At 36.4% G+C, this 14,030-nt stretch overlaps 1 protein-coding gene across 1 annotated transcript in view; it reads left to right on the plus strand.

Annotated features, from left to right (window-relative positions):
* ZNF804B (zinc finger protein 804B) overlaps positions 1–6,305 on the plus strand; it is a gene marked incomplete at its 5' end in the record, with an annotated part of 29,661 nt that extends 23,356 nt beyond the window's left edge. Inside the window, 2 exon segments of the mRNA XM_010018200.1 lie at positions 2,623–6,100; positions 6,102–6,305. Of these exon segments, the coding sequence (XP_010016502.1) occupies positions 2,623–6,100; positions 6,102–6,305 (3,682 nt within the window).
* Between the last annotated feature and the right edge of the window lie 7,725 nt (positions 6,306–14,030).

Genomic DNA, 14,030 nt, shown 5'->3' on the forward strand with positions numbered 1-14,030 from the left:
TTGCATTGTAACGCCCTCTTTCCCCAGTCCCAGAAGAAATCTCCATATTTTTACTTCCACACTGTGGAATGTACAGAGATTGTGTATACTGTAACCTGTTTTCAGCTGTCCTCGGCTCCAAATGTTCCTGTCCTACAAACCATAAAATTGAAAGCCCTGAATTAATTACTTGCTGTTTGAAGGTTTCTGTTTTTCTCTCCTGTAGCTAGTTATTCTCCTCTCTTCTGAACTGAGTGGTTTGAAGATGTTTTTATAATATCACCATTTTTCCTTATTCAAACTGACCTGAATAGATTAGTATGTCTGTCTTCTTGTTTGATAGTAAGTGAACAGGAGAGGAAAAACACCTTTTTGAGCATCTGTATTTAGTCTGTGAATCATTTTCACTACTTTCAGTGTACTGATATTATTCTCACATTTTCTCTGTAGAATAATGGAAGTATCATCATATGAATGAAAACCAAGTAATTAACTGAGTTAAGTTTATCCAATACTGTTTGGTCTATTGATAAATATCGAGATACAGTGCAAAGTTTGCACTGAGAAACCTTTACATTTGAGAAATTTCCTTTGTTTAATGACACTGAATGTTTCATTAGAATAAATTGCCACTAGACAAATTGTTTATGTTAATCTATGACCATAATGAGTTTAGGTAATTAAATTGGCATTGTTTGAAATTCATATCAAGCTTACTCTACTCCGGAAATAATAACATTCAGAGTTTATTACACATTCATTTTAGCCTATGTAATTGCATTTGAATAATATGCTGAAATATACCAGTTTAGTGCTAATGTGTCAGTTTCATGGTTACAACTCCATTTTCATATAAATTCACTGAAAGAAATGTAACTGCTTTTATTCCCACACACTTGAAGATGTAGTCTCAGATAGACCAATAAGGTCAGCGGTAATAGGAAATCCAGAGTGAGACTAGGAGGGAGAAAATGGGTTTGCTTTTAGGAAGAGCCAGGAGTCCATAATCCTTTACAAAGAGCCTGGAAAGACAGTGCTTGCTATTCCTCTTTGTAATGACTAATAGGTTCAGAGGTGGCTGAGAACCAGGATCTTGGCAGAGGGGTAGCACTCCCATGTGCTCAGGCAAGAAAGAAATTCATCCTTTCTAAGCAAAAGTCTGCACATACACAATTGTTATTTTCTCTGAGTACTGTGTCTCAAGATCCAACAGAGTTTCTTACAACAGGTTAATATAATTTGACAACAAAATTATTGTTAATTTCATGCACAGAAAAAGTGAAAATGCAGCTTTGTTTTGCTATTCCAAGGAAACTTTGAAAATTATCTTTCTATATGCCTTCTCAAAGAAATAATTTCTTCTTGATGTAGAAATTGGGTTGAACTTTTATCTCCTGATGTAAAATACATGGCAAATCCAAATCTATTCTCAGAAATGCATATATATTCTCATACTCCAAGTTGACCCTACTCCAGGGAGTCTTTATGTTGTTCCCACTGGTGAAGATCAATGCATTTTTATAGCATTTTAAAACATTCTAGTCTATTTATAGATAGCTGTTATGCAGATCCGGCCATCATAATTTACTTACATTTAATTAAACTATTTTCTAATTTTTTATTGAAGTCTTTACTGAAGCTGGTTCCAAAATTTTTTGTGTAAGTGTACAGTAGTACTGAATTGATAGCAAATGTAGATAATTAGTCTAATGAAATGCATGTTTAAAATATTACTTGGAATAACATTTGTATGGTGACTATACATGTCTTATCTCTAATGTAAATGGCAGCAGTCATTCCAATCTCAGTTAATTATCTATTGCAAGAAATCAATGGTTTACCATGTTTGTTGAGGCCTTCTCAGGTTTATTTATTTATTTTTTTTTAAGTACAAGAAAACTAAACCACATATTTAAAATCTGAGAGTCTGGGGAAGAGGAAAACTGTAGTTAATGAAAGTAGAATACAGAAAGAAGAAATATGGCAAAGTAAGTTAAATAGTGATTGATAATGAGAGCTCTGAAGTTGTCATTAATATTGATGAAAATCCACCTTGTGTCGTTTTCCCACCAATGTTGGGTAACAGTTTTAACATAATATCACTCTGAATATTTCACAAAAGCATTTATTTTGGAATAACATAAAGATAATATAAAAATCTGCTCTTTAAAAAATCATACATACCCCCTTCCCAAGCAAACAGAAAGCTGCCTTTTCTCTTACAGAGTTTGACTCTGCAGATGCTCCAGGTAGAAAAGTTTCATTTTGAACAAGGCCCAATTTCCTTTGCAGTGGCCTCTCAGAAAGCCAAGACTTACACAAGTTTCTCCTTAGTATAAATTCAGAGTAAAGACAATATTGTTTATTCTTCACGTACATGGGCATAAATCTGAAAAAGATTATTCATGTTCTGACTTCAAATCATATAATTTCCAGTATGTAAAACTGTCTTGCCAATATAAAACCCCAAGCTTGGGCCTAGACTGCACATTTACCCTTTAGAAACTTTAGGAACTTAGTTTTCCCTTGTAACAGTGCAAATAACACACTTCTTTACCAGACAGCTATCGTGAAACGTGAGTTCTGTCTTAACTTGGTTAATTAATACAGCTTTCTTTTTATTATTTATTTATTATCTTACAGCATCACTGGGAGTAGATCATTGCTTAAAGCCCCCCGATTAGTCATGGAAAAGCAACAATCACCCGACAGCATTTTCTTGTACAAGGGCAGCAAGTTCACGGCCAGTTCTCAAAGAATGGCCATGACTGAAGGACAAGGTTTCTCCAGCAGTGTAATAGAGAAACAGCAGCTTGTCGTAAGCAGGCATCAGTCCCCTACTGAAAGACCGCGTGCACTTGGAAATCAAGTCCCACGAGTGTTCCCAGACAGCACCAACACTTCTCAAAGGGCAGGAGTGTCCTTCTCATTCTCTAAAAAAGTCCCTTTGAAGCTCGAGTCCTCAGCATCAGTCTTCAGTGAGAACTCTGAAGAAGGAAATGATTGTAGTGAGTCCCTCAACCATAAAACAAAGCAAGCTCTTGAGAGTTGCCTTTCTGGCACATTTTTGGACGAGGATGTGAAAGTAAGCTTGGATATAGGGCCACATATTACACAAGTCCAAATGGATTTGGATAACAGTACATCAAGTCATGTAGCTGCAAAACTTAAAATGCTAAAGGAAAATGATAAAACTAGTGACAGAGAATTAGAAGAAAAGGTCAGTGCTCACTCTTCATTTTCCAAAGGTAAAATACAGCTTTCAAATTTGGATTTTTCTGGTTCACTTAGAGAGACAGAGCAAGAAAGCAAATTGAATGAGTCTGAGCAATTGTTAGAAACTTTCATTTCACCTTCATGCCAAGCTAGCAATTTTTGTCTGCAGCCAAACACCTACAAGCACAGCAATGCCCACCTGCCTGACCAGTTACCTGAGCTCCCACAACAGCCAGCACCTGAGCTGACATGCACAAGCAACATTAATGACAGTCCTGGGGTGGTAAAAAGAGAAAGATCTTTGGAAAGATCAGAAACTACAAATGGGAATATGGAAACACTTCCAAAGGAGACCATGGCAAAAGAGGCCAAGCCCCAGGCATTGCCTTTCCTCCATGTAGTGAGCAAAGATGGTACCACTGCTCTACAGTGGCCCACAGAATTACTTTTGTTTACAAAAACTGAGCCCTGTATTTCATATGGCTGTAATCCATTGTATTTTGATTTCAGACTCTCTTTAAATCACAGAGATGGTAAACAGCATGAAACAAGCAAAACAAGCTATAAAGAGCACTCTATAAATAAGATTGCAGATGAAAATGAAGCCTCAGGTTTAATAAAACACACACAAATGTCAAATGAACAAGATAATCAGTTGTTGAAACCAAAGAAGATGAAAGGTTCCCTAAATTCAAGAAAGGCCAAGCAAAAAGCTGAGTCAGACATAGGAGATGAGAACGGTCAAAAATGCATTGCAGATTATTTGAATGAAAATATACCCAAAGTGCCTGCTTACCTTGATGTCTCACAAAAGGAGTGTGTGACAGAAAAAAGTCTTCGTACAACAACAGTGAGGAGACCTTTAAAGCATCATTTTCATAGCTGTGAAAGAAAAAACCAGAACATTCGAAATGAAAGCATTTCTTTTTCTGCTTTTATGTCTAGGATTAAGAAGTCTAAAGCTGCAAAATGTCACTTAATTTATTCTGAAACAAAATGTGAAAGCCAAAATGACTGCAGATCCATTCAAGATGTGGCCAGCTGTAGCAGTGATGTAAGTGACAGTGGAAAAGACTCTAGTAGAAGTCTCCTTAGTTATAAATCCAGTTCAAACAACAGGTATTCAGAAAATGAAGGATGTGGAAGTTATACGAGATGCTGGAGATTCCCATCTCCTCAAAAGTCCTCCTCCGACAGACATTCCAGCTATTCTGACACTTCAGTTAGCAGTACAAGTAGCTACATGAGCTACATGAGTCCCGCATCAAAAAATCACAGCAGAAATAATTTGCTTTTTTGTTGTAAAAGAAAAAGTAAGACAGCTGAATGGCACAAATGTAAACACAGAAAGCACAAGTGTATTTTCACTTCTGATGATACAGATGAGGATTATCTTTGTTGTAGTAGAAGTCACAGAACTAGAAACTGTACACAGAGGGGTACAATTAAATATCAAAGATGTTCAAGACATAAAGTTTTACAACACAGAGACAGATCTAAACACAGCAGATGTAGACACCGGCATTTTGGCAAAGTGCATAGTAGAAGTAGAAGCTACCATAGCTCCAAAAGTTGTTCCATCAGAGGTTCCAGAAGCAGTGAAAGATCATCTAGTAGCAGTATATTAAGAGGTAGCAGTTCAGGATCCTTCCCTAAAGAGACTGACAACTGTGACAACAAAACAAAAGAGGATACAGAAAGAATTTCTAACACTGAACTGGGAAAAGCTGAAACTGCACATTATGAATCTCTGAATGAGAATAATCAGTCAAAAAACTTTGCCACCTGTTCTTCTGAAATCCTGGCAAAAGACATACGTGGAAAAAGAAAGTCACTGACAGCCAAGTTGCTTTTAGAAAGAGTGCAGTCCAAGAAAACCCAGGAACAAATGCATGACTCAGAAAGATTTTCAAACACTTGTGGGGTAGAATTAGAGGATCACTCACAAAGTCACTTTGCTCTTCAGTTTTCATCATCAGTAGATGACATTGCAACGTTACCTTTGCCAGAGAAACTGCTAAGCATAGGTGAAAATGTCATGGGGCATAATGAAATCAGTTCACTGGAAACCAGTGTGAAGAAAAACAGCTTTGAAGGGCCAGAGATAACTAATGTTGCTCTTTCAACAGGCACTGATTATGATCATTGTCTTTTTAAAGACATCATTCAAATAGGAACAGGCTATAAGAGCCCAAGCATAAAAAGGAACACAGCAATAAAGGAACAATCCAATCTCTTCATTAGCAAAGCGCAACCCTTTATACAAAGCTGTGACCCAGTACCAAATGATTTCCCTGGTGCTTTTTCCTCTAATAGATACTCTGTTGTTGCTAATTCAACAGAGACCAAAGAACTACACGATGTAAACATGGACCCAAACCAGGAAGAAGGCGGTTCAGACTCTCTTTGTGACAATGCTATGCAGAAGTATGCTGACACAGTAAATGACCTTGAAGTGTACCGTAAATCCACCTCCCCTCCTTTAACACAGCAGCCTATCACCTTTTCACCAGAGGAGGTAGACAAATACAGGTTACTTCAGCTGCAAGCCCAGCAGCATATGCAGAAACAGCTTTTAGCAAAACACCTGAAAGTTTTGCCTGCCCCAGGACCAGCTGCCTTCTCTGCAACACCAGCAGTTCCTGCCCTCCCTGTTCAGCAGCATGCCACTGTCACCACCATCCACCACACACTATTGCAACGCTTTGCTGTCTCAGCATCTGTGCATCCCCACAGCAACCATCTCTCCCTGGCACACCTCCACCCCCTCTCTCAGGCCCATTTCACTCCCATATCACTTTCCCCTTTAGCACCAGCCCTTATTCCCACCCACCCTGCTTTGCTGACAGGACACCCGTTGCACTTGGTCTCCACCTCCCCCCTCCACCCTTCCCCACTGACCTTCACCCTCCCCTACCCTGTCACACACTGCATATATCCCAGCCTTATTTACACCACACCTGAATGCAGCCACACCTGCTATATATCCAAATCCATTAGTCCAGCCATTATTCCAAGGGCAAGATCCCCACCACTATTCGTGCTCTAGCCAGACCCAACAGTTACCTACAATAAAAGAAGTTTTCAGTCTTTCTAGCTATTTAAACTAGCCCAAATGATTACAACATAGCTCCAAACCCAAAATGAAATAAGTTCTTCAGTGTTCAATCACATCTGAGGGAAAACATATTGTTTTACTGAGAGCACAATGACAAATATTTTAAAGTCCACATTCTGGCTGACAGCGTATGAATGTTGATTTTGCTCTTGTATCACTGAGAAAAAGCTGGTTTAAAGCCTTTTATGATAGGAGGACAGGGTCCAGCTAGTGTCATTCTACAGAAGGTTTGGAGAGAGGTGTGGTGTCTGTGACTTTCAGTAGGACAGGGACTGCAGCACCCAGACACAAAAGGACCAAGAATATTAACAGCAATGAGTGATTTAAGATAGCCCCATTTAAGGTAGAATAATTGTGACACATCTCAAATGTTGCTTTTCTGAGTGTGTATACACAAGTGCATAGTACTTGGTCTAGTTAAGGTATTTTAGACTGAACAAAAAAGAAGGTATCTGGGACCACAAGTCCCTGGTTCTGTCTCCTGGGCCCAAAAACCTGGGAAGCCTCAGAATGAGGGGTGCCTTGTTAACACTGGAAGAAGAGGGTCACAACAATATCTCAAAGATGCTTTAGTGATTTTATCCCTGGGACATGTTGCTTGGACAGTGCAAAGGGACTGCATGCAGTCTGGCCACAGGTACATAATTAAAAAGTTCCCTTAGTGTAGGGCACTCTGCTGGCACAAGCAGGCAGCTACTTTTCTCACTGAGCAAAGCATCCAAGGCAAGGGAAAGTAGAGGATGAAGCCAAGTTCTTTAGCATTGAATGGCTGTGCCTGTAGCATAGGGTATGTCAGGGGTAGGCTGCAGCAGCCCAGAGTCGCCAAGCAGCTAGGGCTGGCTTTGAACTTCAGAGGTCCTTGGCCAAGACTGCAACACTTCTTTCCTACCAAACAGAGCTCTGATGTGTAGGAGAGTCTTGCCAAAAAAAATGTGTAAATATGTTTCATCCCTTTCACAAACAATATAAACAATTGGCTGACCTATAAAATCATGTTGATATTCATAGAAATGCAGAAGAAAATTCTGAGCGGAAACTGGCTCTCAAGGTCAAGTCTCATAGAAAACCATGTCACAGTTCTCAGCATTTAAAAGTACATCGAATCTAAAAGAATATGTCAAGATAATCGCATGGCTTCCCAAACTCTTAACATACAAATTGAAGTTCTGATTCTGCAATGTTTGAATGCATGTATCCAACCTTCAGGGCAATGCGTGTTTGAAAGTGCTAGTAATGACTGTATTTGGAAATAGGTCAGGGCTTCAGCATCTCTTTGAATGGCACATTTTTAATATTTTTATAATGTTTCTAACTCAACATGGGATATTTAGCATGAAATTAAGTTTATAATTGTGGTTAGACTGCAGGCATGCTTCTCAATATAATTGGACAGTGAAGTGTCTGACAGACAGTACCTGTTTGTTTGGATTAGAAACATTAGAAATAATTTCATTTGCAATAATGTAGTGCACAATTAATAATGTATCTTTCAGAACCAAAATAAAACACATTAAAAAATTTTCAGAGGATTTTATTCCACTATATTTGGCTATGTGAAGAAACAGAAAATCTAATTGCAGTCAAATTGAGTATTAAAAATACAACTTAGGACTAGTTTTCTAACTTAGTTTTAATCAAACTAGATTGATCCATTGCAATAAAATGGAATTGTTTTAATTCCTAAAAGCAGCTGCTTCATCAGAAACTGGTATTGTGCCAAACTTCTCAAGTGGCTTTACAAGTTGTGACTGCTTGTTTTGTATTTGGAAAGTTAATGTCTCTTTGGATACTTAACATTTTAGCCATCAAATAAAAGCTGTCAGGAAAAAAACTTGGAAACTGAGCAGAAGCAAAACATTCTTGTATTGAAAAAATGCTGGTGAAGCCAGCACAATCAAATATCTTTTGGTTGGATTCCCAGCTGATTTATTAATTTCACTAATAAAACATATTCATGCCATTTTGGAGTTACTTAACTTTATAGCTTAATTTTCTCATTTAAATTGTAGGGAACTTCTTTATTTTAAATTATTGCTTCAGAATAAAGAGAGTGAGGAATTTTCTTTGGGAAAGATGTTAAAAATAAATATTTACACAGATTTGAAATTTTCCCTTCATTTTTGGCTGAATATCTTCCCCAAATTAAATCTGAATGTACATCTTTCTATACTTCTGAAACTTTATTTTCTGCGAATCAAACATATTTCACTGAATATGACTTAACACCTCTGAAAATTAGTACTTGCTTGCTCAGATGGAGTGCACTCTTTCAGTGAATCACTTGGAAACATTAGTTATAATTCTGTAGAAACACTCTGAATTGGACATTTTAAAGGAGCAGGTCAACCTGTCCCCTAGAAGAGGCTGATGAAGCTGCCCAGCCATCAACACCAGTTCACAGCTAATACCAGCCTAAAAGATACATTCCCAGCCCTACAAACTTTTAAATTTATGGGCCCAGTCTCATTCCTATTCAAGAAAAAAAAAAGAAAAAAATCTGTTCTCGTTGTTTATATGAGTTCATTTGAATCCTAAGTAAATAACACCAAGATAAAAAAGTGGAACAGAAGAGATGACAGGCTGGTCTCATCTTTAATGTATAAACACACATTTTCTATTCCTGCTTCTTATAGGCAATTCCTAGAGCAAGAAACCTGACCAATTGAAACTTAACAATATCCTACTATGTAGATATTTTGTGGAATATATTTATATATGTTTCCTTTAAAGTATGCTCAATACAATGGGATTCAAGGAAGGAACCAATTCATAGGTTGTCCATTCATCATTGTGCATACCAACAAGTATGATCTGGTAAGGCAAATGAATAGACAATTAAGATTAAATTTAATTCTTGGAACAATGGAAATTAGGATTTTAAGCAGTATTAACGTAAAAAAAAAATTAAGAAGGAACAGAAACAGCACAATAGCAAGACAGTAATCATTGACTACCAACAAAGGGGATGTCCAATGTCATCCTGAATACAGAGGAAGGATTTTTGTAGAGAAATGTAGTAAAATCATCAGCACAGCTGAGATGATGTATTTGCTCTAATTGCTGCCATATTTGTTGTTCATCAGTACTTCAAATATGCATCATTATTATTATTAAAAGCGTAATGGAGCCTGATGTGTGGAGCCGTGCTACAATTTTGAATTTATTTAGACTAATTTTTCAAAGAGTTACAGTATCCTGGTGGCAGTGATATATACACTCCGAGTTAATAACCTATTTCAGCTTGATTGTATATTCTTGACACATAATCCAAAAAACAGGTCACCCACACTGTAAAATTCCAATAATAAAAGTTTCCTGAGTTACACAATAATAATTTTTTATTTTCTTTCTAACTAACTGAGGCATTTCTGGAATACATTTAACATGTGTATTTGTTATGCATATTTGCATAAAAATACCATGAGCAGATTGATTTAAAAAGTTTTAAGTTTATATTTTAAACTGTATAATACTCTGGCTAGTATAATATGTAAACTAGCAATTTTGTTTTGTATTCTCTGTATAAAGTGTTTTATATTATACAGTAGCTAAGTGAATTGCACTATTGTACATGCAACATGGCTCTTTTTTAGGTTATTCAAGGAATTCCTGGGAATGTAGTTGATTGCAATAATTTTATTTTTTTTTTCCAATAAAAAGGCTTACTGGTATAAAGAGTGACAGTCATGTATTTTTAATGTAAAGCATACCAAAAGGCATCAAAATAATAAAATGCAGAATGATGCAAAGATATTCTGTATTTTAATCTGCAGAACTGAAATGCATTTAATTCATCCCTGTGACTATAATCCTGAAATTTCTTAGAATGTTTCCTAAGGATTTTAGTATGTGTTAAAAAGTGGGTTGTTAAAATGGAACTGAAAATAAATATTCCTTAAAAAAATTATTCTATGTGGTTTTTGCAAGTACTTTGAATGTATCAACATCCTTCTGGATATTTTTATGCAGTAGTCAGTTTACAATTATATTTATAACTCGTCAGGTTGCCCAAGTAATGTCTCTGAGCTACGATTCCTAATGTTTGTGTAGAATGTCCTTTGGTAAAGAAGCTAGCAGTAGGATTCACAAATGTATTATTTATTCACTTTTTAATCATTCTTTAACACTTACCTTAGTCATGATAAGTTTCTCTTTATCCCATGTTTTCCCTTTTACTTCATATTTTTCCAGTTTGTTTATTGTATCCTTTGCTGTCTACCTTTCATTTATATTGTAAGCTTTCTGACACAAGGCTTCTGGTAGGTATTCAGCTTTGGAGGTCCCAGGCTGTCCCAGCTTCTATACTAATAGTAACTGTAAAGCTAGTTATAGGCATCAGTAGACAATTTCAGAAGTTCCATGTGTACAGACAAGCACAAAGATTGAAGAAATGTAAAAACAAGTGTCTGCATGGGTGCATGCAATAGGTAAAACTCTGTATTTTGAGGTGAGGTGTGACTGAGGTCATATTCTGTTGGTTCTATCTGCATAACTGCAAATACCTTGGCCAATCTCTGGGACCAAATTAATCTACCACTCAGCAATATCTCAAGACTTAGGCATTTTATAAAATCTTGAAATCACAGCAAATCAACAGAGACATAAATGATACTGTGTGTCTAATTCCATTCAATTGTGTTTCTTCATCAAGTTGTTTCATAATAAAAACAAAACTCAGAATTGGACAGACTTGAATAAAAAGTGTGGTGTGTCTGAAGGAAATCCCCTGAGAATTATTATCAATACTGTTAACTGTTAACTATAGTGGGCTTCCAATTGTGATCAGATCTCACCTGTTTGCTGTTGAAAAAATGATGTGATACTGTTTTGACTAGAATGTCATATGTGAAGATATGAAATTGTCCACACGTTCCTATTCTTTGTAAAGCCAGCTATTAATTACCCTTTCTTAAAGCTTGAATCCTGAATCTGTTTAACAGTTGAACCTAAGCTGATATTTTTTCTTCTTTTTTTTTTTTTTTAACTTTTTCTTTTTTTCTGTACCACAACTTATCTGTTCAGGCCAAACCTACATTTAGGACTGTTACTTCCATGAGAATGAAAAACAAATGTTTTGCCAGCCTTGAAATGTCTCTTATCACCAGATGGAGAGACTTTTGGGATACACTATTGTGATATGTTGAATGTTTCTCTACCCCAGGGCTAAGGGGAATTAAATCATTAACATTTCATCTCATGGAAATACTCTCACTGTCTTCAGAACCATCAAGCCTCAAGTCAACACTTTACATGTCTATAAAGCAGGCAGCACTTTTAAAGTAGATTTTATTATTCTTCAATAAACACATTATTTTCTTTACAAGAAAACAAAGAAGAAGGAAATAGCCAATTGCAGAAATTATAGACCAAAATAAATCTACAGTTACAGTAATGCCTATTTATTCTAAACACCTAGTGCTTAACTGTGACCAATCTGCTCTGTGAATGTACTTAAAAGTGCTCTTGGCTGAGTTGTCAAACAGTAGATACATGACTGTCTTAAAAGAAGACTCAGCCCAAACTCATTTTTTATGACCTAGCTATAAACCCCTCAAAATAAAGATAAGGTTGAAAAGCTTGATAGACTTCCACCAAGCAGTGTAAGCAGTTCTGCTGCCTCTACTTAAGTGCACATCTAAAATTTATATTACTGACAAATATCAATATTTCATTCTTATGAAGCAATAAACTTTTTAGACCAAATAAATTTGTCATTTGCAAATCAATAAATTAAATGTGTTTATCAATTTTATATATAAAACTGTTCTGTGCTGTGTACGTGTGCAAATCAGCAACATTAATAAATAAATCATTGTGAATGGAATGAACCAATTAGTCTCAGACAGCTATAATCCAACTATTTCTATATAAAGCAATATGTTCTATACTAAATTGTTGAATTATAATTTGCTTTCTCCTTTCTTGCAATTAGTTTATGGGCTAACTGTTTTCTGCTGACATCAGTGAGAAACCCTACAGAATTTAATAGAACTAGTTATGTGTGTGTGCGTTAGGGAGGGTGTGTCTTAAGGATGTACAATTGCATCTAATAATAGAAACTTACAAGCTTGACATATAATTCTGCATGTAAATCATGTCTTAAGGAAAGATGTACAGTTAGGAAATATCTTTAATCAATTGTTGCATATCTTTCAGGTGAAATACTGCAGAGTTCCTGAAACAGTCTTTTTTTCCCAGTCCCTCATACTTAGCAGGTGTTAAGTTGCTGAGGAAATGCTTCCCTGTTGCTGTCCATGTTGTTATGAAGTGGAAAGTCCTACCTTCATAAGAAAAGGTGAATACACTAGAAATGTTTGCTCCTGCTTATGCCCAGATTTCTCTGAAAAGATTCCAGTCTTCTTGAGAGTGCACTCTGGTTTTGTACGTGTTTGCTTTCTCCAGAGGCTGAAGCACCTACAGGTTTGAAGGTGGAGGAGACAGCAGCTACTCTCTTCTACTTAAATGCTGATCTTGTTAATTTAGGTTCCATATGAAGGCAGCCAGATCCAAGGATAGATATCCAAATTTGAAGAATGTAGCATATTAAAAGAAAAGTTAACTCTACATGTTGTTTAAGTTGCTAGTTGGCAAATGGGACAAATTTCCTGCTCACACAGGTCTGGATTTTTTCTGTCTTATCTGCAGTATGCAACCAATAGCTTAAGTACACAGGAGAGTTTTCAGGAGTATATTATATTTCTCTCTCCCTGAGATGCTTGAGAAACTGTCTCTGAAAAAAAACCCTGACAATTAAATAAGATGATCCTTGGTCTACTTTTCAGTTTACTAGTTATTTCTTGAAAGGTCTCTGTGACTTAAATAACTTAATGCTGTTATTAATATAATCTCTAATTACAGTAGTGGTATCTACTGCTGACATATTATATGTTTAATGCTTAGCAATAAGCTTTCCCCCCCATGAGTCTCCCTCTCTTATTTCTGTTCTGTGACTGTATTTTTTCAAAGGCTAAATTCGCTGGTTTTATATTTCTTAAATAATGTGTTAGATAAGCAGATCTTATATGATTTTTATTGGAAATTATATGGGTCAGGGTGACATATAATAACGAATCTTATTATGGGTTATGATCAGAGCTTATGAGTTGAAAATAATTTTGTCTTTCATCTCAGTATTGCCAGCCCCCACTAGCTTTTCACAAGAGACATTCTCAGATGAGGAAGGCTGGTGAGGGTGCTGAAGTGGGACAGCAGAAGGAAGCAAATGAGCACAAACGGCTGCTTGTGAATGATAAAGGTAAAAGAGAAGGCAGGTGCAAAGTCTGAAGAGCAATGTCAGATTTGTGACACCTGGAGAAAAGGGTATGTTAATTCTAGAGGGTGCAGAGAACACCAGGGAAGGGTTAGACTCATGATGGATAAAGCTAGAGAGGTCTGCAAACTTAAATAAAACTTCAGATGAGCAGCTGTCATTACTGATGACAATAAAATTAAGACAGAAATTCCTGGTGGGATTTTTTACTTACAATAGGTGATAACTTTTGAATTAATAATATTTTTTTCCACATCTGCTGCCAGTCAAGTGTTAAGACAAACAGGGTCAAATAATGATGAAAAACACTGAATAACTGTACAAGTGTTTGAAAAAATATACAGAGATGTGGTTAGTTACTGAGTAAACACAAACATTTCAGTCAGTTCTTACACTGCTTGATATGATCTGCTCATTCCCACATTGGGGACATTTGAAACTGAAGGT

This window comes from Nestor notabilis, unplaced genomic scaffold (assembly GCF_000696875.1).
Source record: "Nestor notabilis isolate BGI_N333 unplaced genomic scaffold, ASM69687v1 scaffold13947, whole genome shotgun sequence".
Classification (NCBI taxonomy): domain Eukaryota; kingdom Metazoa; phylum Chordata; class Aves; order Psittaciformes; family Psittacidae; genus Nestor; species Nestor notabilis.